The 25,000-nt window shown below is 53.6% G+C and overlaps 1 protein-coding gene across 8 annotated transcripts in view; it reads left to right on the plus strand.

The window, feature by feature from the left end:
- The first annotated feature begins 9,358 nt into the window (after nt 1-9,358).
- The window catches only part of PRKAG2 (protein kinase AMP-activated non-catalytic subunit gamma 2), a 337,838-nt gene continuing 322,196 nt past the window's right edge, over nt 9,359-25,000 (plus strand). For all 8 annotated transcript variants that reach the window (XM_035254336.3, XM_035254337.3, XM_078343436.1 and 5 more), the window contains exon 1: nt 9,359-9,969. In XM_035254336.3, the coding sequence (XP_035110227.3) occupies nt 9,856-9,969 (114 nt within the window). In that variant the 5' untranslated portion in view covers nt 9,359-9,855. The remainder of the gene's footprint in view (nt 9,970-25,000) is intronic.

Consider the following 25,000-nt stretch of genomic DNA (forward strand, 5'->3'; position numbering starts at 1 on the left):
GCTAGTTACACTCTCACCCTAGACCACCTCTTCCCACCTCCTGGCTTTAAATCCCTTCTCTTGGGGGATGACTTCCAAACGAGCGTCTCCACCACCCTGTCCCCCATCCCTCTGAAATCTGCACTTGGGTGTTCGATGTATGTCTGAAGTTTACTGTATCCAAAAGCAACCATTTCCCCAGCCCCTCCCTGCTCCTCCCGTCCCAGTAAACAGGGTAACTGCAGGTGCTCCTGTGCTGCCCTTTCTTCTTCCTCGACCCCATATGCAATCTACCAGCAAATTCTGGGGATTCTGTCTTCAAAACATATCCAGAAACAGCTACTCCTCGCCACTGCTCCTCTCCCAGCCTGGCCCGAGCACTGTCACCTCCCGCTTGATGACACGATGGCCTTCTCACTGTCCCCCAGATCCTTTCAAACTGGAAGCAGGCCGTGTCATTCCGCTAGCGGATGTTCTCCGACACCGTCTCACCTCACTCAGATAAAAGCCACGGCCCTTCCTGTCCACTATGTTGAGTCCTCTCTCACCAACTCAGACACTCCAAGCTCACCCTTCTGTCTCCTGGAGTTCTTTCCCCAGCTACCCACACGCCTACCCCCATCATATCCTTCAGACTTCGGCTCAAATGTCCAGTGACTCTAGGGCCACAGTCAAGGCTGCCCAGCAGAAGCTGGGTCCACTGAGGGAGGGTCAGGCTAGTGGGCGACAGCCACAGAGGAAGGAAATGCTGCTCACGACACTGTTGACGGCAAAGCAACAGCAGAAGAGCCCCCTGGATCCTGTGTCCTCCCACCCCTCCACCCCCCGTCCCACCTTCTCCTATTGGCCAAAGCTGGCCAGACACCAGTTGGTGAAAGATCCTGGGAGGATGGGCCCTGGCAATCCATAGCCGGGCAGGCCAGGAAATGGATACAAGAGCAGGCGCAATGGGCCTCACCAAAACAGACCCCCGCGCAAATGAGCGCAGCCCCACACTGGCTGCTAGGTCAGTCTTTGAGGGAATGGTCGCTGTGACACTATTCTAGAGATGTGTCGGTGAGCACCTCAGTGAACAATTTGCACCAGCTTCTTAAACCTACAAAGATAAAGAATAGGCTTGGAACCAATGGTCCTACCAAGGCAGACTCTCTGAAGGTCCATGAGAAACAGCTGCTGTCTGCGTCCTAACCACAAGAATCACAGACAAATTTGCTGGCTTCAGTGTGGACCACAGTGAGCACCAGGGGCCTTTGGCGAGTGCCATGTTTTGGCAGTGAGCCCCTTCCACTCCCGCCCTGCACATAAATATCTTTGGATACCCAAAGAAATGTCTGCATCCATCTCTGTCAGATACTGGCAATTCCTTAAGGTCATGGGCGCGTCAGCTCTGCGATGTAAGGGAAATGTTCTCTTATGCAGGTCAAAGAACAAGGAACTTTGTTTTGTGATTATGCTTTATTTTTTGACCTAGAGGGCAAAAAGCTACAGTGAGTGGAGCTAGAAACAAACAAGGCAAGACCTTTCGTACAATGGCGCTATCAGGAGCAGGTGTTGCAATGATCCAAAGAACCTTATGCAAGCCCATGGTACGGAGATCTACTTGGAAAGTTTCTCACTGTCCCAAGGCCTCATGCAATTCTTAGGAGTTAGATTTAGGAACATTTTACAAATTACCTTTTGACCCACATGGCACAAGGAGAATTGTCATAAGCCACTATGTCCTTGAAGACCGCCTGCACGCCTGGAATTTTTGAACTAACCATCTTTGAGGGCTTAGCCGTGTACCATATGGGCATTTACTGAGGATGGCATAAAGTGCTAGTGAACAGGGACAGAGAAATTCTGGAAGGGTCATGCATGAGTCTAACTCAGGGTTTCTTGGGGGCTTCTGGGAGGAACACAGCTTCCACAGAGAGTCCGGAGGATGCTGTGCCTTCCTAGCAGCCTGAAAGTCAGCGGGTCTCTGCCTCTGTGCACCTGGGCCTCTGGAACATGAGCTGGCGCTCTGCTTTGCAAACGCTGCCAAGTCCGAAGGCATAGCATGCAAAATCTATTTGTTCTGGAGTCATGTTGAAAAGTCGTAAGTGGCACTCTAGAGGTCAGATGTGGGTATCAGCTGCATTTCAGCGGAATGGCTGGTATCAGTGGGGCAGGCAAAACAGGGCTTCAGACAGACCCTCTCATGGAAGTTAACAGTCAGGTTAGCATTGCAATATAGGGCCTTTCAGGCCAATATCATTTCCAAAGTCATTTTATTTGCTTGGGAAATTATTACAATTAATTTGCATCACGTAATCATGTGCCAATAGATGGGTGAGAGGTCAGAAATCAGTGAAGAGCCATATTCAGGTGAGAGTCATATTCAAAATCTCCCAAGGTTAATCAGGATGTTTATCGCATGTTGAGAGCTCACAACTAAGTCAAGAACCAACACACGCAGACCTTTTTTTTTTTTGAGACAGAGTTTCACTCTTGTTACCCAGGCTGGAGTGCAATGGCGTGATCTTGGCTCATCGCAACCTCCGCCTCCTGGATTCAGGCAATTTTGCCTCAGCCTCCTGAGTAGCTGGGATTACAGGCACGTGCCACCATGCCCAGCTAATTTTTTGTATTTTTTTTTTAGTAGAGACGGGGTTTCACCATGTTGACCAGAATGGTCTCGATCTCTTGACCTCGCGATCCACCCGCCTCGGCCTCCCAAAGTGCTGGGATTACAGGCTTGAGCCACCGCGCCCGGCCCACACGCAGACCTTTAGTCAAATTCTGCAGCCTAGGGAGACCAAACCTTCCACCCCAGTGGGAGGTAATGCTGGATCACTAGGATAAAAGTCACATGGGACACTCTGCAAAAACACGTATAAAGGCAGATGTTGGCCGAACCAAAGACTATATTCCCAAGTAATGCTATTTACCTGTCTACTCCCCTGAGTCAGGAAGAAGGCATCATTGCTGGGGATTACCTATTCTATTATTTAGCAAACAGACACCTCCTCCCTGCACAGTGCTTGTGGACACACATGCCCTGCTTGCTGAATCTGTCATTCTGTAGAACTGCTGAGTGCGTGCTTAGGCACGGAGCTGGTCGAGACACCATGCCATTCTCCAGAGAGAAGATAGGCACAGCAAATCTGTCATCTGGGAGAACACTGCTACCGGGTTCACCTTTACCTTAATCCAAAGTACTTAGGACTGCCTTCTGGGTGACTGGCATCACGGATGAAGAGCTACCTGGAACACAGACCAAGGAGGTGGCTGGCACAGGTGCCAGGAAAAATAAAAATGGACCCAGGAGCAGTCGGGGAGTCAGGAGATGTGTTGTCCCAAGGTGGTGTTCCCGCTGGTCCTGGGCCCCTGCCTCCACCTCTCTGCATGGATCATACTAATGACTCCGTTTGTACCAGGGAGCAAAAGCCATCACAAGGTTACACAATCATTGCCCAAGCTGAAAGGAAATAAAAACTGGAATGTGACTCTTTGCCCTGGTTTTCACGATTAGATAACACCCCCTTAGCTCGGTATTTAATGGGTTATCAAAGCATTTACAGAGTCCTGGGCCCAGACCATGCTGTTTAGTTTTTCTAAGGGTTGTAAAAGGGAGCCATCGGCTTCCTGTATATACAGACCATTGTTCTCTCCAACTGTGTCACAGGCAAGGAGACCAAGGCAGCTAAGATACTCCTTCTTAGTTCTCCAAGGTTACCCCGAAGGCATTTCCCAGAGTCTTGAGCAAAGTTTTTAAAAGCAGAGGGGGCCGCAGTTTTTGTGTTTTTTAGAGGGCATAGCCAATGAATACCTACGGGTAGAAGTGAAATGAGTGTCAGAGCGGATTCCGGCAACCAGGCTCCTGTCCTCTTTATCTGCAAGGCCGACATGATCGTTCTCTGAGGGGATTTTAGTGGAAATTAGGTGAGATAATTAATATGAAGTACCTGACATGGGGCCTGGCGTGTCACTGGTGATCAAAAAGTTCCTTTCTTCTTTGCAATGTGGCATCACTGTCACCAAGAAAGGAAGTCATCAGACACAGACATCAATCTCCCGATCACAGAGCTTCCTTCTAACACCTACCCAGGGTCAGCATGGACTTCAAACCCATGAGGACGCCCCCAATTCTAAGACTTTCTAAGTTGTTAATACTATCTAAAGATGACTCATGGTTTCCAAAGTCATTTTCATTTATATGGAATAACAGACAAAACTAAAAAAGTTTAAGCATGGGAGGGTGAAGGGAATGAGTAAGTTTGGAAAATCAGGTTAGGTGAAATGAAACGGCCGGCGTCCCCTCCATAAACTCTAACCGAGGATTGCCTTTACATTAACTCTCATACTCTGGGCATTGCACTTCTCAGCAGTTTGTAAGCCCTGGCCCTGGGTGCAGCACTTTAAATTATCACCTCTGAACGAAGCGTTGCCTGGCTGGGAGGTGACAGCACTCAGAAACGGGTACCTCAAGTATTTGCAGGTGATGCTGGTCTGGTACACTAATATAGTGGGACAGCAATGACACAAACACATTGTGGTATAAAATATTTGGATCATATCTGCCCCCTCATTCAATGTGCTAACAAGTGTAAGAGCCCTTAGCAGTGTCACATAATAGAAGCTGCATGTTATTAACCCTCACGCTCACCAGCCTGGACCAGTGAGGCCCCAACAGGAAGCAGCCTCAGTGATATGGTTTGGCTGTGTCCCCACCCAAATCTCATCTTGAATTGTAGCTCCCATAATCTCCATGTGTTGTGGGAGGAATCACGGGGGTGGGTCTTTCCCATACTGATCTCATGATAGTAAGTCTCACGAGATCTGATGGTTTTTTAAATAGGAGTTCCCTTGGACATGCTCTCTTGCCTGCTGTCATGTAAGACATGACTTGCTCCTCCTTGCTTTCCACCATGATAATGAGGCCTCCCCAGCCACGTGGAGCTGTGAGTCAATTAAACCTCTTTCATTTATAAATTACCCAGTCTCAGGTGTGTGTTTATCAGCAGTGTGAGAACAGACTAATACACTCAATATGCCCCTCTCTCCAACGAGCTATCCCAAGTCATCTGTAGGAAGGGCCTTGGGTGGTTTTTTAGTTGTTTCTGTTTGTTTTTGATTTCCAACTTATGGCGAAATGATACTTTGTAAAATTCAATAAAAGATAAATTACGAGAGCAATAAAATTAACAAAGACATACCAAATACAATCAGGACAAAAACGCAAGGTCCCTTAAAGAGGCCAGAGAAATATTCTGAAGACCATCCCACCTCTCTTACAGATGGGGCACGAGGGGACCTGCCCCATTGCAGCTGGTCAGAAGCAGCTCCTCTGGCTGGAGCAGGCTAGGTGCTTTGGCCCTGGCCCTAGCCCTGTCCCCAGCCCCAGCCCGGCCCTAGCCCCATCCCCATCCCCGGCCCCAGCCCCAGCCCCAGCCCCAGGCCTGGCCAAGTTCTTCTCATCCTTCCCCAGCAGACAAGGGGGAGGTGAATGAGGCACTGGCCTTGGGTGCAAAATGTAAGGGGGTGCCAAACACGCAGTCACCAAGATAAAGAATATTTAATGCAACGTATTTCCAAACATTAGAATGTTACATAAAGACGGGATCAGTAACAGTGCTGAGCCGGGCAATACCAGTGCTTGAGAGAAAGGCAGAACCTGTGACATTGTCAGAACTTAAAGTTTTGTCCTTTTGTTCTGCACAGATTTCACTGCACTAATTTTATGAAGGAGGTCACAGGTAGCGCACACAGAAACAGTGAATGTCAGGGGGCATCATATGGAAAACGTTGCGTGGGGCCGCCACAGTTAGCTGCCATCTAGGATAACGGTGAGCACACCAGCGGGAGGGGAAGATGGGGGTTTTCAGAAAATGCCCCAAATCAAGACAATCACTGTGTTTCCTCCACTCTGAGACTCCACCAGTCAGAAGATATGTGATCAATTTGTTGATGTATCTTTAGAAGGAAAACAATGGCATGTACGCTTCTTCAGACACCAGCTATAAGCAACTCCCGTAATTCAGAGAATTTCACATACAGAACCCTGAAGGAAAAAATTCCATATTGGTTTTTCCTCTGCTCTCACACTACAACAATTGTCAGAAGATTCGTGCCACCAGATGTGTGTGTTGGGAGGTTCTCCCCACCACCGAGCAAGCATCCAGTTCTGCAGTGAACACCAGCCGGGTGTCTTCCCACTCATTACTGACACTGTCTACTTGGAGATAGCGGCAAATCCTGCAGGTTGAGGCTTCAGTCCCCAAGGCACCCCCAATCCCTTCACACACCAGTTGCAAGTCCGGGCATCTGGAGCTTCTGACTGACAGGCTGAGCTCTCAGTTGGGGTTCCCACGACCTCCTCTCAGGTTCATTCATTTGCTATGGTACACAGAACTCAGGGAAATATACATTTACAGGTTTATTATAATGCACATTACCAAGAACACAGATGATGGGATGTACAGGGAGAAGAGTCAGGGAGCTTCCATGCCCTCCCCGGGCACACTGTCCTCCAGCAGCCTCCACATGTCCAGCAATCCCCCGAACCCAGACCTCTTGGGCTTCTTATGGAGATTTCAGTGGACAGGCATGATTGACAACCATGCAGAAATGTGATCGGACTAAAAGGTACGATCTAATAGTGACTGAGTGAGTGTGGACACCCAGCAAGGCCTGTCTATTCCGACTGTTCTCCAACTCTCTGTGCAGTACTTCTTCCTCCCAGGAATGGGGCAGGACCCCTTCTGAATAGAGGGTCTTAAGTTCCACAATCAGAAAGTTGGGGGGGAATTAGAGTCCTGCCTTGGGCTGGTGAGGTGGTGAAGAGGGGCAGCGGAAGGTCAGAGGAGAGACTGTTTCCTGGGGCTGCTTCTGAGGCCTAAAGTGCCCCAACATTATCACAAAAGACTGTGATGAGGGCGACGGGATGCTGAGCCGGGAACCCTGACAAAACTCAATGTTTATACCTCATAATATCACAAAGACCAAAAAAAAAAAAAAAAGGGGGAGGCTCTTAAAAAGCAGAAAATACAGTAAATGTTTTAATTCAGGAGGCACTAAAGTCTTCATTCCAACAAAATTAACTCAGAGAACAAATTTATTGGAGTGATTTTACATGTTTATACAGATCAATCAACACAAGTACACATTATAACAATCGCTAAAAACTGTCCATAAAGAAAACATTTTGAATGAGAAGCGCCATCGCTGCTTTCTCCTTCTGGGTCGCCCGGTGGAGCGAGGTCCCTGCCAGGGGCTCTTCCCAGACTTCTCTTTCCATCAGCTGGCTTCCTTCTGATGGCCCCATTTTCCTTTCAAACCAGTTATCAAATGGGGTGGCTTCTGCACCGTGGCAAATGATCATTTTCACAAGGATTAAAACGGTCAGCTAAAGAGATGACACAAATGACAATTGGGGGTCATTTTTAGTGGGGACCGAGGCTAAGTATTACCCCCTCCCCTAGGCTCACGCCTGTAATCCCAGCACTTTGGGAGACCCAAGTGGGCAGACCACCTGAGGTCAGGAGTTCAAGACCAGCCTGACCAACATGGTGAAACCCCTCTCTACTAAACATACAAAAATTAGCCAGGCATGGTGGCCTGTAATCCCAGCTACTTGGGAGGCTGAGGCAGGAGACTCGCTTGAACCTGTAATCCCAGCTACTTGAGAGGATGAGGCAGGAGGGGGAGGTTACGGCGAGCCAAGATTATGCCATTGCACTCCAGCCTAGGCCACAGAAAGAGACTCCATCTCAAAAAAAAAAAAAATCCCCTAGCAAGAAGCCAGCCAGGAGAAGACAAGAAGTCCCCCACCTGTGGGGCGCCAGGATGGCTGCTCTGTCCCACACCTGTGGGGCGCCAGGATGGCTGCTTGGTTGCTGAACCACACAGGGTCCTCCCTGAACATCTGCCCCTGTCAGGCTGTGTCTCCGGACTGGGGATCTTCTAGGATGGTTTCATTCTGGACCAGGGAGCAGGGGAGAAGGAGAAAGAATATAAACCCACCCCTGTGAGCCAGGGAACCGCCCAAGCTGTAAGGGTTTTGTGCAAGCTGCAGGAACTCGGGATGGAGAAGCTACCCAGCAAGCGGCCCAAAGGAAGGGTGCTTCTCCCCGGGTGGCCGCACGCCCGCTTCCTGAGGGATGGTCCCTCGGGTGGGCTGATCATGCCTCCTCTGAAAAGGGACTCCTGCGAAAGCACCACCTCAAGAGGAGTAAATGGTGTCCCCAAAGCGACCCCTGTCGCGATCTTTCTGCGGGTGGCCTCCCTGCATTACTGATTACCCAGAGCGGCTGAGCTGACGTCAGCATTCTGGAAGCGCCAATAACCTTTGGGGTCATCACATCCTCAGAAACTAGAGCAGGAGGGGAAGCGACCCCCAAACCAGCACTCGCCCTACTTTCCACCTGGGAGCCGAGGTCGAGCGATCCTGCGTGCATCTGGGGGTGGGGACACACCGACCCCCTTCCACAACCCCAACCCCTCTAGGGCCCTTGGACAGCGGGCGGTGCTGGATGCCCACCCGCGGCTCTAAAGGCCCTGGGCAGCGCGGGGAAACCCCCCCTCCCCGTCTTCGAGCCCTCTCCTTCCCTCAATTTTTTCTGCAGTCTCAGGAGCCCCACGTTTCCCGCCGCGTGAGGACACGCACTTACCGCGGATCCACTGCGCAAACCTTGCTGAACCTCAAAATAGCCGGATGGGTTGGGGTGGGGGTGGCGAGACCCTAATCGCACCCAGCGCCAAGCACCGCTCTCTGGGCGGGTTCGACCGCGCGCGCCGGGCGGGGCGGGACCCAGGGACTGCGGTGTTTCGCGAAGCACGTGCTGCTCCACTCAGCCCCCGGAGACCGTGGGCTTCCCCGCTGCGGTGTCTGCGGCGCGGCGCGGCGGGGCGGGGCGGGGGCGTGTTTCGGGGGGGCCAGGCCCACACCTAGATGCGGGGAGGCGGGATGGATCCGAAACCAGCTCGGAACGAGTCCGGAGCAGAGGCGGCAGCAGGGGACCGGGCGCGGCGACCTGGGGCGGCTTGGGGCGGCGGGAGTGGGACGGTGGCGCTGCACGCCGCGCACTTCCTGTTCAACGCGCGCCGCCTCCCGCCGCCGGCGCTCCTGGAGCCTGCGTTGGTGCCAGGCCCGGCCCCTCACTGTCCCCTCGCGGTCCTCCGGGGCCACGGCGCGGGTTGGGGAGAGGAGTGGGCGCCCTGCCCTCCTGGGCCCGCGGGGCTCCGGGTGCCCCCTCCGGCGCTCAGACCCGCGCGCGCCGCCGCCAGAACTTCTGCTGCCAGCGGCCTCCAATAGCCCAATTGCGCAGAGGGCTCGCCTTGCACCTCCTCTTCCCCCGCCGCCCTCCCTCTCGCCCAGAAAGGAGGACGGACCCAGCTGCAGGCTCCGGGCTGGTTTATTCTGCGGCCAAGGATTAGATTGATGCACGAACGGTCTCACCGGCTCCAGATTCCCCACTTGGGCACAGGCATAGGAGGGTTGTTTTCCAAATTGCTGGTTTTAATTGCACCTGCCTTTCAGATTAACTCTGGAATCTGTGGGAGGAGCCGAGAGGGTGGAAATGTTTCTTCGATTGGAAAAAGGAAGAAAACTTTGTCACCCAGCGGGAGACCTCAAGCGCGCGTAACTCGGCGAGACATCAGAACCGGGACGGGCTTTGACTGACTCTTCCTGCGACGGTTCCGTAGGGAGGGACACTTGAACTCGGCGCTCCGGCGACGGCGGCGCGAGTACCCTGCTCACCCTCCCTCCCCTCGGAAGTCCCCACGAGGTGGCTTCAGGGTGGAAGGGCTGTGACAGAGCGCAGGGCTCCAGTCTGACGGCAGCGGCCGAGGGAGGGAAGGAGAAGACCGAACCTCCGAGGAGTTACCCAGAATCAACTTCTGGTTAGAGTTATGGGAAGCGCGGTTATGGACACCAAGAAGAAAAAAGATGTTTCCAGTCCCGGCGGGAGCGGCGGCAAGAAAAATGCCAGCCAGAAGAGGCGTTCGCTGCGCGTGCACATTCCGGTGAGTCCCAGCACCCGGTCCCCGGCTCCCCAGCCCTCCCGTCGCTCCCGTCCCGGAGCCGAAGCGGTTAACGCCGGACGCCCCGCGCGCGCCGCGAGTGCCCCTCTTGTCACTTGGGGCGGCTCGGGGAAAGGGTAGAGGGACAGGGCCCGAAGCGGGCCGGCGGAGCCGGGGCTCGATCTCACTCTTCGCCCGCTTGCAGCCCGGGCTGGAGCCCCGCCTGGGGCGAGGGTTGGGCGGCTGCAGACTCGAGGGGGTGCCGGGCGCGCTCCCGGGCCAGGAGCGGCTGGTGGGTGGCTGGGCGTAGCCCGGGATCCAGGCGGGTGCGGGTGCGGGGGGCGGTGCGTTGTGTTGTTTTGCTGAAAAGAGACGGTGTGGACTGCGCTCCGGGGAGGTGGAGCCCGCGCGCGGCTGCCGGAGACGGAGGGAGGGGAGGAGAGGGGAAGGGAGGGGAGAGGCTGTGGGTGGGGAAAGCAGCGGGCGGGGTGTGGGGGAGCAATGTAACTGTGCCTTCTAATGCACCCCCTCCACCCCAGTTTCCCTCGGGGTGTTTCTCTGCCTGGGGCGCGGTGGGGGGGGGGGGGGTTCTTCTGCGCTGTTCCCTTCCCCCGCCCCGGGAGTGTACTTTGGGTCTCCATGGTATTTGGGGGCTCGGAGATCCCTAACCCGTGCAGACTGCGTTGAACTTCAGCCCTGACCGCGCCGGCTGCCTGGGAGGACATTGGCGACTGGGATCTGTCTGTGGCTTCGCTTTGTCCAGCCAGAGGGGCAGCGGGCCGGGTCGTGCTTCCTCCCTTAGGACAGCTCCCGGTAGCCCGGGGCCACTGGTCCTCGCCTCCCTGTAGGAAAGTCGGATGGTAGGAGGTGTGGTGGCCCACTGGGTCACACCCTCCGCCTCAGCCAACCAAGTAAATGTTTGTGTACACACACACACACACACACACACACACACACACACACACACACGGCAGAGGGCTCCGTGGAGAAAGTTATTTTGCTCTCTGGCGCATGGTGGGAGTGCGCACTGCGTGGGCTGTCTGCACCGGTCATTAAGACTAATCCGTCCTGACCACATCAGGCGCAGCTAGGATGGCCACTCACTTCCCACTGCGTTTGCGGAGCAGCCCTTCTTTTGGACGCCCCCCCTAAGGTCCTCCTGTGTAAACTCCGGCCCACACGTGTCTAACGCTTGGATGAGGAAGGTGGAGTCCAGGGGCGGGAGCTCCAGACAGGCCCTGGGCCAGCCCTTCCTGGCTGGGAAGCTCCAGGCAGGAAACTTGGACCCCTGGCTGCTGTGTGGCCGCCACGATGGTGACCTGATTATGCAGGAATAAGTGGTCTATTTGAAAATGAAACATTCTTGCTTACATCTCTCATGTAAGACATTTAAAACCATGTTTCTGAATTAAAAGTTAGATATTGCTGCTAGAAACCTCTTAAAAGTGATCACACTTGAGCTAACCCTATAACCACTGTTTCTCCCATTTGTCAAATGCAGGAAATAACACCAGTTTTTCCTGCTTTGTAGGAGTATTGAAATAAAATGATTCCTGAGAAAACATTTTTGTTTTTTTGAGACAGGGTCTCACTGTTCCCCAGGCTGCAATGCAGTGGTGCGATCGCAGCTCAACCTCCCCAGGCTCAAGTGATCCACCCATCTCAGCCTCCTGAGTAACTGGGACTACAGGCATGTGCCACCACACCCAACTCATTTATTTGTTTATTTTTATTTTATTTTATTTTTTTTGTAGAGATGAGATTTTACCATGTTGCCCAAGCTGGTCCACGTGGGCTGAGCTTAAGCGATCTGCCCACCTTGGCCTCCCAAAGTGCTGGGATTACAGGCATGAGCCATTACACCTGTTCCTGGAAAACTCTTGTCAAATGTAAAGTGTCATATATATGTATCGCTAATACATATACATCAAGCATCTATGGTTTTTTTACAAAAAGAGAGAGCGAGTAAGAAGGACATGCCACTGTCCAGTGGTTGGGCCATTTTGTGTGGCAGCCGCGTGGTGAGGCTGGTTCCAAATACAGGGTGTGAGTGATGTGTGGGTGTGCCCGTGGGGTGGTGCCAGTGGTAGTGTGAGACAAAATCCAGAACCAGAAAAAGGACTGTTAGGCCAGGGTGTGAATGTTGAAAAATGATGTTATAGTTGGGGTCCTCGGACCACCCTTCTTACTGCCAGTGGCGATGTTGGCAGCTTTTCATCATTTCTTGACACGCTCCAGGCTTCTGAAAAAGTAGTCATTCAGTTATTCCACAGTGGCCGAGGGTGACCATGTGTCCAGGCTCTGGTTAGGGTGAGGTCTGGGGGAGACCGGCCCAGGTTCTCACGGGACTTGCAGTTGCTGGGGGGACCACAGAGATCCCCTCATCTGCCAAAGGGTCATTACCTGTTGATCATTGTGCCAAGCTAGGTGGTGGTTATAACCTTGCTGGGAAAATGAAGCTTTCAGACACAGGCTAGCAACTGATCAGTCATTATACGATGACCAGGACAGACCACTTCTAGAGGCATTAGGAGTGATGACGGTGGACTGATGTGTTCAGAGAGACTTTACACCCAGAGGTGGCAGGTGGGAGTCACGAAGGTGAAGTGGGGGTGATACTCCCATTAAGGAACCAGCGGGAGCACCCCGCAGAATCGGTCTGGAAGGGATGGCTGCTTTCAGGTGAAGAGCTGCGCCTCTTGGAGAAAGGGTTTGAGAACCAGGGTCGTAGGAAATGGTTTGAGACCAGCTCAGGCAGGACCTGGAGGTAGCATTGCCAGCTATAGTAACTAAAAATACACAATGCCTAGTTAAATCTGGATTTCAGATAGACAATGAATCATTTTTTAACATAGATACGTGCCATGCAGTATTTGGGTTAGACTAAAAAATATCCATTGTTGAAATCCTAGATTAATGGGTGTATCCTGCATTTGATCTGGCAATGCTGCCTTGAAGGAGTAAGGACCCACTTCTGAAGGCATGAGCAGGCAGCGGTGGACGCTGTGGATGGCCTGCCCCTGTGCCCTGGTCCCAGCCCACGCTCACCTCCTGCCTTGGCGGACAGCCTCTCACTCGTGTCTCCCGCCCTGCCTGAAGGAGTCCTCTTGGACCACGGCAGCTTGCTCAGCCTAGTGCAGGAACCCTGGAAGTGCTGGGATTATGCCCTGAGAGCGACCTTCAACCTGGGAGGGGTGTAGTTGGTGGCCTGTGGCCCAGCCGCCCCGCTGCTCGGTGGGATGTTCTGACCTGGGTTCTCAGGGTACCTCAGGGCACCTCCAGCAGGGTGGGGTTCCACAGTGTAGCCCACTCATTCATGTACCTTCCTGGCTCTTCTGGTCAGTTCCTGCCTCAGTTTCCCCATCCCCTTGCCCGCACTCCCTGGGATAAATTCCTGAACCTAAGTTCCTGTCTGTCTTTTCTGGGAGGTGGGGGATGTGGGCTAAAAAGCCATGAAAGGTGATGGAAACAGCTCTGTGGGAATCAGTCTGGGAAAGTGTGCAGTGTGGTGTGGCAGGAAGACGGCTGGTCACAAGGAAACCAACTCAGGCACTTTGGCGAAAGCCCAGGGTAAGGGTCCCAGGGCCTTGACTGTGGTTGTGACGAGAGAATGCAGAAGGGCAGACTTGGGGCATGAGAAGGCCAGGCTGGTTGACAGCAAGGGATCGAGTTGGCAGGAACTGATCTGGAGGTATTTGGGATAAGGGGCCAGTTCCTGGGGGAAATGGTGAGCCTGGTGTGGCCCGAATGTTTCTCAGCAGAGGGCAGCACATCCATGGGTAATCACATTTGCTTCCTCACCCCAGCCTTAGAGGACTGTGGTGTCCAGGGACTGCCATTGCCAAGGACATCTTGGATTCTGAGGAGTAACTCCTGAAAGACACTGTGACCCTGGTTGTCCTGTGACTGGGGACATTTGGTGGCCTCCTGGGGCCCCTGGGGTCCAAGCAGCTTGTCTCTTCATTGACTTGGATTGAGTCACTTTGGGGACCTCCGCCTCCACCCTGTATCATAAACAGAACCGTGGCCTTTTATTGCAAATCTCCTCTCTTGGGCTCTGATGATCTTGAATGTCCCCACTGCCCACTTCCTGTCAACAGCCCCTCTAGGCCTTGGGGCACCAGGAAGGAGGAATCTGTTTCAGGGGACACCCTAGGGCCTGTGGGTAGTGGCCGGTGGTGGAGACCGAAGTACTATTCCTAAAACTACTCCTAAGTGGTTTATCAACTGAATTCGGTTGATGGCTGCGTACAGGGAAGGGAACGTGGCCCTTGGACATAAGGAAGATGCGACCTTGCTGAGTTTCAGCCTTCTTAGGCATTTTGGGTCACCTTTATGGGCACAGTCACAGGGTCTTAGAGGAGGAGAGGGGAGGATGCAAAGGAGAGGAAGGGGAAGGACTGAGGGCAGATTCCACCCTGAGGCCACGTCGGCCTTAGCAAAGGGCCGTAGAGGTCAGAGTCCTGGCCCGTTGGCATCCTGCCTTGGCTCTCTGCCCTGAGCCTCATGCCTCTCGTAAGGCCTGGCTGATCATGAGGGTGATGGGAATAGTTTTAAGAAGTACTTTGCCAGGAGCGTTGCGGTATGTGGTGTTCTGCTGAGACTTGGTAGCAAGCATGTTCTTCCTCCCTTTTGCCGGTCTAAGAAAAAGCAGCTTCCCTGTTAATGCTGAAGTCCATGGATCTCATAGACGTGCTTTCATCAAGGCTGGCCGGGATGTCACAGACCTGCTTTCATTAAGGCTGGCCAGGACGTCGTGCGTCTCTGGAACTGTTTCAAGCCAATGACAGAGCAGAAGGCCCAGGGGGAGAGAGGGCGTCAGAGAGACGGACCAGAGGCAGGAGCCTTTGGGGACACTGAGTCAGGCTGGAGGAGTTAGGGTTAGGGTTAGGGTTAGGGCTGGCCCTCTGGGAGAGACGCTCCTAAAATCCTACACAATCTTTGGAGACAAACTAAAAATAGAGCCAGGAGAGCTGGGCAGTCACACGTTTGCAGAGGTGAGACTGGGCTTGGGTGGGCCTGTTGCCAGCTGTGCCTCCCTTGCTGCATGGCCCCGAGGGAAGCCCCATGCTCTGAGGAGGCCATGCACCCTCTGTGCCAGTGATGGCCTGGGATGTCTGCACCCAGCTCCTGCCCCGTAGCCTCTATCTGGCTGGATGAGCCTGCTCGGGAATTCCAGGATGAGGTGAGAAGGGGAGCCGCCCCCTGACCTGGGCTGGAGGATCCAGCCATGACAGGGCTTCCTGCCGTCACACCACTGACACGCTGTGGTTGGAAGCCTCAGCAAAGGGAAGGGGCAGGCTGTGTGGCACAGGGGAGGTGTCGGCTTTGACTCTGGCCGTGACCTCGGTCAGATTGTGTGGCACAGTGGAGGTGTCAGCTTTGACTGTGGCCGTGACCTCGGTCAGAACGTGTGGCACAGTGGAGGTGTGGGCTTTGACTCTGGCCGTGACCTCGGTCAGATCGTGTGGCACAGTGGAGGTGTTGGCTTTGACTCTGGCCGTGACCTCGGTCAGATTGTGTGGCACAGTGGAGGTGTCAGCTTTGACTCTGGCCGTGACCTCGGTCAGATCGTGTGGCACAAGGGAGGTGTGGGCTTTGACTCTGGCCGTGACCTCGGTCAGATCGCGTGGCACAGTGGAGGTGTCGGCTTTGACTCTGGCCGTGACCTCGGTCAGATTGTGTGGCACAGGGGAGGTGTGGGCTTTGACTCTGGCCGTGACCTCGGTCAGATAGTGTGGCACAGTGGAGGTGTGGGCTTTGACTCTGGCCGTGACCTCGGTCAGATTTTGTGGCACAGGGAGGTGTCGGCTTTGATTCTGGCCGTGACCTCAGTCAGATTGTGTGGCACAGGGAGGTGTCGGCTTTGATTCTGGCCGTGACCTCGGTCAGATTGTGTGGCACAGGGGAGGTGTCAGCTTTGACTCTGGCCGTGACCTCGGTCAGTATGTGTGGCACAGGGGAGGTGTGGGCTTTGACTCTGGCCGTGACCTCGGTCAGATCGTGTGGCACAGGGGAGGTGTGGGCTTTGACTCTGGCCGTGACCTCGGTCAGATTTTGTGGCACAGGGAGGTGTCGGCTTTGACTCTGGCCGTGACCTCGGTCAGTTTGTACCATCCTGAGCAAGATTTGCTGGATCAGGGTTTGGGGCAATGTTTTGCAAAGTGTGGTTCCTGGACTAGCTTAAGTGGAAGCACACAGTGTTTGTTTAGAATATAAAATCCTGCTTCTCAGCCCAGACTTACTGAATCAGAGTATCTGAGGGTGGGACCCATGAGTTTGCATTTTTCTTAAGTTCTCCAGTGATTCTTGAACCTACTCGGGCTTAAAAACAATTGGGTTGATTAATGGCTTCCCTGGTGTAATCCTAATTCATCTCTTCTGCCCCCATGAGTTATTCCTCTGTCTGTCTGTCTATCTATCTATCTATCTATCTATCTATCTATCTATCTATCCATCCTATCTACCTATCATCTGCTCCTTTTCAGCTGTTATTGAGAAGGGATATCCTTGACTTATAACTCTTCTTCAAAGGCAAGATATTTGTGGCTTCCAAATAAAGATGAATGCCCAAATCAGCCTGTAGCCAGAGTGGCCCATGTGGGCCAGCCCGTTAGGCCACACTGCAAGGTTTCTTGACTCAGCCCTTCAGTGGCTCAGTGCATCTTAGATGCCCTACTGTAGCTCCAGTAGGGTCCAGAGTGTGCTGTGGGGACCTGCAGTAGTCAAGCTTCTCGGCGGTGGGGTCCTCAGACTGGCCAGTGGCTCAGGGTTTTTGACGAAGCTTGGTTGCCACTCTGCATCATGCTAGGTGTGAGAAGGCTGCTCAGCGGGGGGCCCCCGCAGTGGGGCATAGCACATCAGCTGCATGCCACTTGAGCACAGCCCCATGCTGGTCCTGGAGGGAATGGGCAGCTAGACAGTGATGCATGATCACTTTCTTGAAGACTCTGCCACACAGAGGGTGCAGGGACGTCTGAGGGGCAGCTCACATGGGGGAACAGTGCCTGCTGTGGGGATGTTCATGAGCAGCTCACATAGGGGACAGTGCAGAGCCTGCACAGACCCAAGGACCTACAGAGTCACATGCTCAGGGACTTGCAGAGTCACCCTGGAGCTGCCTTGTCCTCTTATCCCTACTTCACAAATGCCCAGTTGAGAAAACGCCTGTTCATCATTACATGGTAGATTACAGAGTTAGTTACAGTGGAGGTGAAATGTGCATCTCTGCTCTCATCCAGCCCCCGCTCCGCCACCCCGCCCTGTTGGTGCTTGGTCCTGGTACCTCTTTGTGGAGGGTTCCAGGATTCTTGTATAGACAAGGCTCTACATACTGCAGAGGAACAGCGGCTGATGAACATGAAAAGTTAAATACTAGATCATGCTGAATTCACATCAACAGAAGCAGCAGCCCAGCAGTTGGTGGGTTCAATCAATACTGTGTCTTTTCACACATCGCAAACTTGTGAGGGTTCTCAGTGCATCACCAGTGCCTTTTCCTGCCTTTTTTCTTTGAACCACCCTGCCCTGATGACACCTAGCAGAACCCTCTTACTTGTCTGCACTCGACGTTTGCAGTTTTGACTGTTCTAAACATTAGGTTGGCGAAAGAAATCATTTGGAAGCACTTTTTCTTTGCCAACGCCTCTTCATCTACTCAGACTTCACTTATGTAATTTGTCAATCAGTTTGTGTCTTCTAAAACCTTCAGGCAGATACATGTGCTCTTAAATATTCCTGCTTCTTGGCTGTTTATTTTCTTTTGCTTTCCCTGTTTTCCTAGAAGAGCTGATTTTGGTATAGTCAGCTCCTGGCCAGCATCTTTCTGTTTCTAGGCATCTTTTTACATTTATGGGGCCACTAAGTTATTAAGTAGAGCTACAGACACTGACAGGAGCCGGTGAGAATCTGGCTCACCTGTTCTCCTCCCTCCGCCCTCTCTTCGGCCAGAATGGGACCAGTGAACTCCATCACTGATGAAACACCAGCTGTTTCCCATGCCTTTCAAGACAGCGAACCAGCCCCTCTTGATAATCCCACAGTTCTGTCAACGTTTCTTAAAATGTGGAACAAACAAAGGCCATTGGATGCTGAGCTGCAACGTTGAAACGGAGTTGTGACTTTGCCTGGTTCATTAACTGGGACTCTATTTGAAATGAGCAGAGGAGCCACCTGAGAGTCAAGCTGTGGCCCTTGGGCTTAACTACAAGGAGTTCTTAGAGGCCCCCACCGTTACCCACTGCAGGGCTCATGTGCTGAGACCAGAGGACGGGGTTGGATATCAGGAGGCTGAGCCTCCCTGGTAGAAGAAAGTGTGTTGGTGGAACTGTATTTTCGTCCAGCCTTGGAATGGTTAATTGGAATCTCACTCATCTCTTTCTTCCACTACCTACTTTGAAAATAATTTAATCCCATCCTTTACTTCCTGTTGACAGGAAGCCTTCTCTGCCAACCCCTGGCCGGTCACAGACCAATCGGGTATCACCAGGCTTTGGGGCGTCTGCCAGGGCCTCTGTGTTTTGATATACTCTGACCTGGCAGTGAAGTTGCTGATGAATGTTTGACAAAGACCAATTTGCTCTGTAACCCCAGGCTCCCAGTGTCTTTTCCATGAGCCAGAGGCCCGGTCCTAGAGGGGGTGCCCTACAGCTCTGCCCGCCTTCTTCTGGGGGAGCTCATTGCGGGGGGTGGGGGTTAGCTCGAGCGACCTCCACAGTGCCGGGGAGGGGAAGAGGAAGGATGCAACAGGATGAGGGGAGAATTGGAGTGGACAGGATGCAAATTCTCACCTTGTGAATAAAGAGACCCATTGCTAAGAACCATGTTTATGCAGGGTTAGTGCTGGGACAGAAACCAGTCAGCTCATTTCTGGGTACTTTCCAGGGATTGGGCTGGGTGTCCAGGACACAAAAGTGAACAGTGCCATCGAACTGGATTCTCCAAAAGAAAGGTTGAAGCCCCACACCCCCCGCACCCCATGCCTGTGAATGGGACCTTATTTGGAATGGAGTCTTTGTAGATGGGATTGAGATATAATTTAGGAAGAGGCCGTTAGGATGGGCCCTGTCCGCTGTGCCTGGAGTCCTAAGAAGAGGGAAACTGCGTCCAGAGGTGCAGGCAGGAAGGCGTGTGAGGGTGGAGGCAGGGATCTCTGAGCCGCTGCCTCGAGCTGTGGAATGTGGGCCGCTGAAGGTGGGAGAGGCCGGGAAGGACCCTCCCGGAGGCTACGGAGGGACAGTGGCCCTCACTTGATTTCAGACTTCTGGCCTCTAGAGCAGTGAGAGAATGAATAGTTCTGTTGAAGCCCCAGTGTGTGGTGCTGTGTTATGGTTGCCCGGGAACTGAATCCAACAGGGCATGGCCCTCGAAGCACAGGTGGCTGCAGCCTCCGTCGATAGAGCTGCGGGGCAGGTGCTGCAGTGAGGGGTGGAGAGGGCCAAGGCCCCAGGAGGGGTCCCAGCGTCCCACTGCCCACAGCGCTTCGACTGCGTCCTTCCAGGGTCTGGGTCTTTCCTTGCGTCCCCTCCTCCCCTGCTGGAAATTCTAGTGTGGAGGGGCCGTGAGAAAACTGACGTGATGAACAGAGGCTGTGTGGCAGCTCCGGGGCCTGCCCGGCCTGCTCCCTCTGTCCAGAGCACCTCTTTGCCTGCTCTTCCCTCCTGTGTAGCCACCAAGACTCAGCCTCCTGGGGCCAGGGGTGCGGAGGTGTGTGTGGGGGCTGGGGATGGGAAGACAGACAGCTCAGTCACCTGCTCCACTTCCAGAAGACGGGCAGGCAGGCAGGCCCCAAGCAGCCATTTGTCTATCAGGCTGATGTGGAAACCATCTCCCCAGCTCCACCCTGCTCACCACCTCGGCCATGCCAGCCACCATGGAGTGGGGGCTTGAAGCAAACAGCACCTGGGACCCATCCTCATCTGCAGCATATTTTGTAATAAGCACCCCAGGGAGCCTTATTCCTCCATGCAGCCTAGATACGCTTGATGAGAGGTTGCATTTACGGTGCTGAAAACTGATCAATGTCCTTGATTATCAGACACCATCTGGGGTGGCTCGGCTGTCATCAGATTGAGCTAATATTGCTGGAGTGCTTGTTAGATGCCAGTCATTATGCATATTACATATAGGAATGGTGAGAAAGAATTCTGTCACCTTCAGTCCCTATGTTTTTGGTGTTTGGGCAGCAGCAGACGTAAACTGAAAGGGTGACAGCGTGCCCCTGTCAGTTCACTGTGCCTGGAGTCCTTCTAAGAAGAGGGAAACTGCATCAGAGGCTCAGGCAGGAAGGCGGGTGAGGGCAGAGGCAGAGATCGCGGAGCCGCTGCCTCGAGCCATGGAATACGGGCCGCTGGAGGTGGAAGAGGCTGGGAAGGACCCTCCTGGAGGCTTCGGGAGCTTTTGCGAAAGATGTGTGGTTTCATATAAGCCACCTCTCTTTATCTCTAAAATAATCTGTGAAATATTAGTATTGTTATTAGTCTTATCCTTATTGTGGAAAAGACAGTGTGAGGTTCACAACCATTCTAGCCTGACCTGCCGAGAAAAGCCTCCGTGGTGTCCTGTTGGGTTTCTGGTATCTGCTTGGCTGCGGCCCAGAGGCCCCACGAGCGGTCAAGGCCTCCTTGGGATAGGGGGCGAGGCTGGACAGTCAGGCCGAGGCTGGACGGTCAGCCCAGAGAGGACGGCACCTGCTGCCTCCCCGCGGTTTGCCCTGAGTGGGTCACATCTCCACACGCTTCACTCCGCCCCTTTCTAGATGAAGGTCATTGAAGGTTATTCTTTACCCTTCTTATCTCAAAAATAAATAACCTGCCTTCTCCACTTTCGTAGGTCCCATTCGCTGGTTCTTCTTTCTCAGTTTTTTGTTTTGTTTTGTTTTTAGACAGTCTCGCTCTGTCACCCAGACTGAAGTGCAGTGGTGCGATCTCAGCTCACTGCAACCTGCCTCCTGGGTTCAAGCGATTCTCCTGCCTCAGCCTCCCGAGTAGCTGGGATTACAGGTGCCTGCCACCACGGCCAGCTAATTTTAGTATTTTACTAGAGACGGGGTTTCACCATATTGGTCAGGCTGGTCTTGAACTCCTGACCTCGTGATCCACCTGCCTTGGCCTCCCAAAGTGCTGGGATTACAGGCGTGAGCCACTGCGCCCAGCCTTTTCTTAGTCTTTTTGTTTTTGCTTCTTAAATAATGGATATTAGAATAAATGCTAACCCAGAATCCAGAAACCCTGGCTGGTGCCTTGTCATGTATCTAGGGGCTTCTTCTCACTGAGTTATCCAGTACTGACTGCAGCCTGTGCTAGGGACAGGGGTCTCACTGTGACCCATGTGGGTCCCTCTCTCCCCTCATAAGACTTAGGCTGGGGCACGCCATCACCCTTTCAGTTTGTGTCTGCTGCTGCCCAAACACCAAAAACATAGGGACTGAAGGTGACAGAATTGATTCTTTCTCACCGTTCTCTTGGTCAGCTGGGAAGTTCTTGTGATTGGGGCTGGCTTGGCCAATCTCTGGGGTCCGCCAGCAGCTGGGGCCCAGGACAGCCTCGCTGCACATCTGCCCATCACCTAGTTAGATCCATGCCAGCCAAGCCCTGGGGACAACTGGGCTGTGTGTCCAGCAGGCAGTCCAGACAGCAGCAGTAGGGCTAGCCTGGAGCACAGGGGCTGCTCAGACCCCTCAGCCATGGTAAGTCACATGGCTCAGGCTCCAGGGACAGAGGACAGACTCTGCCTGTGGATGGGAAGCAAGGTCACATTGCAAGGTCAGGAGCATGGGGGCCGGCGGGATGTGAGATGAACCAGTCACTTAACCTGTCCAGATCTGTCTACATATACAATACATTCACTTATTATATAGTCCATACTATACAAATTATCTAACCATATTCTATTTAAAGCTTATCCTTTATGTAATATGTATAATATGTAATATACATATATAGACTTTGAAAAAGAGGGCTGGAGCCTAAGTCTCCATTTGGCTGAGGTGCCATGGCTGTGTGGAAACTGCTTTGTCCTGGGGACAAGTGGCCTTTGAGGGACTGTGGGTGAGGGGTATGCAGAACAGTGATGGGGCCTGGGTTCTTCCAAAGCTGGGCTTTTGGGAGTGTCATCTGAGCCCACCCATTTGCACCACTGAAGATGGGTGAGTGTCCGAGGAGATATTTGGTCCCCAGGGAGCCTCCAGCGCCAGGAGAACAGAGAGGTCACTTGTCTCGTCGCCACTCTGCTTTGCATGTCAGGTGTATTTTGAGATTTCTGACATGACCTTGGGGCACAGGTAATAGACTATTTTCAGTGGAGGGAAATGGTGGGCCGCGATACCACCTAGTCCAGGGAAGGAACTGGGTGACCTCCCCGATAGGGTGGCAGGGTGCCTGCCAGGCGTGGAAGTGGTAGCCTCTGTGTCGTGCACAGAGGACACGTGGTAGCCCCTGGGAGAAGAGAAATGGGAAGCTGCTCCCTGGACCACTGTATAAGGAAGAGGCAGCCTCAGGAGGTTGAGCGACCTGCCAAGTCGAATGGCTGGCCAGTGGCTTTTGCACTGGAGGTGTGTTGGAAGGAGAGGAACCCCCCTGGCCTGCCAGCAGCTACGGTCAGGGAAGGGCTTCCAGGAGCCAGCAGCGCCACCTGCCAGACCCGTGGCTCTCTGCCAGGCATGCCTGCTCTTCAGGCTGGAGGTCAGAAGCCGGTTCACAGCAGTGCCTGTTTAGTGCTGTTTTGAGAGAAGGGCTGTGGGCTCCGGACCCCACTCTGTTACCTCCCTCCTCTCCTCTCCTCTAGGTGTGGCAACATCAGGTCTCAGGAAAGGCTCAGAGTAGTTCTGTAGGTTCCACATGCGGGCAGAGTTTACTATTGTGATAAAATACAGCGTCAAGGAAGGTGGATGTACTGGGTTCTTGGTTTTTGTTTTTGTTTTTTTTTCCGAGACAGGGTCTTGCTCTGTAGCCCAGGCTGGAGTGCGGTGGTGCAGTCACTGCTGCCTGGAACTCTCGAGCTCAAGCAATCCTCCTCCTTCAACCTGCTGAGTAGCCGGGACCACAGGTGCCACCTTGCCCGGCTAATTTTTTTATTTTTCATTGAGAAGGGGTTTCATCATCTTGCCTAGGCTGCTGTTAAACTCCTGGGCTCAAGCAATCCTCCTGCCTTAGCCTCCAAGTGCTGGGATTGCAGGGTGAGCCGCCACACTTGACTGTGTTTGGTTCTATCCCTTGTTCATTATGGTCTGCCCTCCGGCAGCCTTTGTCACCTTCACCTGAAGGTTCTGCTCAGCTGGTGAGTCTGTGCCTCTAGCTTTGGCCCCTCAGTGGAAGCAAGCTGCACCGAGCAGAGGGGAAGGGCCATGAAGCATTTGCACCAAAGGCCTCAACTGCCCCGTGGAGCATTCTGGAGCTGGGATGGCCCTTCTGAGTTGTCCCAGATTGAGGCATAGGGCTCCCACACTGTCCCTGGGAACGGATGTGAACTTGAGTGAGATGGATCCCATCTGGTGGGGGCAAGTCTCGGCCAGGCACTCAGCTGAGTACCAGCGGCTACCAGTGCTCCCTGTACCTGGGGATCTACCAGAGTCCCCTGTGCCCGGGGACCTACCAGTGCCCCCTGTACCCGGGGACCTACCAGTGCTCCCAGTACCCGGGGACCTACCAGTGCCCCCTGTACTCAGGGACCTACCAGTGCCCCCAGTACCCAGGGACCTACCAGTGCCCCCAGTACCCGGGGACCTACCAGTGCTCCCACCTACCAGTGCCCCCTGTGCCCGGGGACCTACCAGTGCCCCCAGTACCCGGGGACCTACCAGTGCTCCCAGTACCTGGGGATCTACCAGTGCTCCCAGTACCCGGGGACCTACCAGTGCCCCCTTGTGCCCGGGGGCCTACCAGTGCCCCCTGTACCCGGGGACCTGCCAGTGCCCCCTGTGCCCAGGGACCTATCAGTGCCCCCTGTACCCAGGGACCTACCAGTGCTCCCTGTGCCCGGGGATCCAGGAGGCACACCATGGCATCCCTGGCACCGCTTCCCTTTCTCATAATAAAACCTCATGATTTTTCTTTCGATGTGTCCAGCCTGTCTCCTTAATTAAGTTATAAGCCCCTTTAAGGGTGGCATGCGTCTACACTTTGTTGTGTCCCAACCCTGAGGAAGCCATCTCCCACACAGCCAACCCGAATGTTGACAATGATGATGATGATGAGGAAACAGAAGCTGAGCTAACAGAGGGGAAGGGAGAAGCGTGGCCATCTCGTTGAGAATGGAAATGCTTACTTAACCCTCCGGCCCGATTCAGAGAAGTCCGAGTGAGTCCACTGTCTACAAATCTTATGAGAGCCACACATCTCGAAGAGAAAATTTTCAGTCAAATCACGGCTTCCATCATTGCCCATCTCTGATTGTCCTCTGGTACAGGCGTGGACACCAGGGTGGAGGGGGTAGGGAAAGACAAGTGAAGTAGAGATGCAGGTGGCCGTGTGTGGTGCTGGAGGACTGAGGGGTTTGCAAGACCTGCCGGTTCTCTGCTGCAAAGCAAGGTGCAAAGCATGCCCAGCCTGTGGTCTTGCCCCTCCGTGGGGCTGTCCTCATGCCCTCTTTCTGCCCTTCCTCCTGCAGGAGGGGTTCCACAGAGGCCAGAGTGGGGACAGTGGCTGGGCATGTCGCCCTGGCTGGCCACATCACAGCTGCTGGTTATTGTGCTTAATGGAAGGTGGACGAAAGCGTCTGATAGGCAGATGGAGCCCCGTTAGTGACTGGAAGGTCCCCTCTGGGTACAGCATTCCAGGATTCTGTGATACCTGTCAAAACTCAGGTGCCCGGCCACCTCCGTCAAGCCCAGCCCAGCCCACAGTCTCACCTGCAGGTTGCAGAGAGGGAATCTTGGACTGTCAGAAGAAGGGCTCTTCCGTCCTGCACCCCTGCGTCCCTCCAGAGGCATGGGCTCAGGTAAGTCCCGTAGCCTTGGATTTCCAGCTGTTACCCTGAGATGACTTCCATCTAAATGAGAGTTGGGGACGGCTGTTTGTCAGATCATTCAACTGCTTGG

This window comes from Callithrix jacchus, chromosome 11 (assembly GCF_049354715.1).
Source record: "Callithrix jacchus isolate 240 chromosome 11, calJac240_pri, whole genome shotgun sequence".
NCBI lineage: Eukaryota > Metazoa > Chordata > Mammalia > Primates > Cebidae > Callithrix > Callithrix jacchus.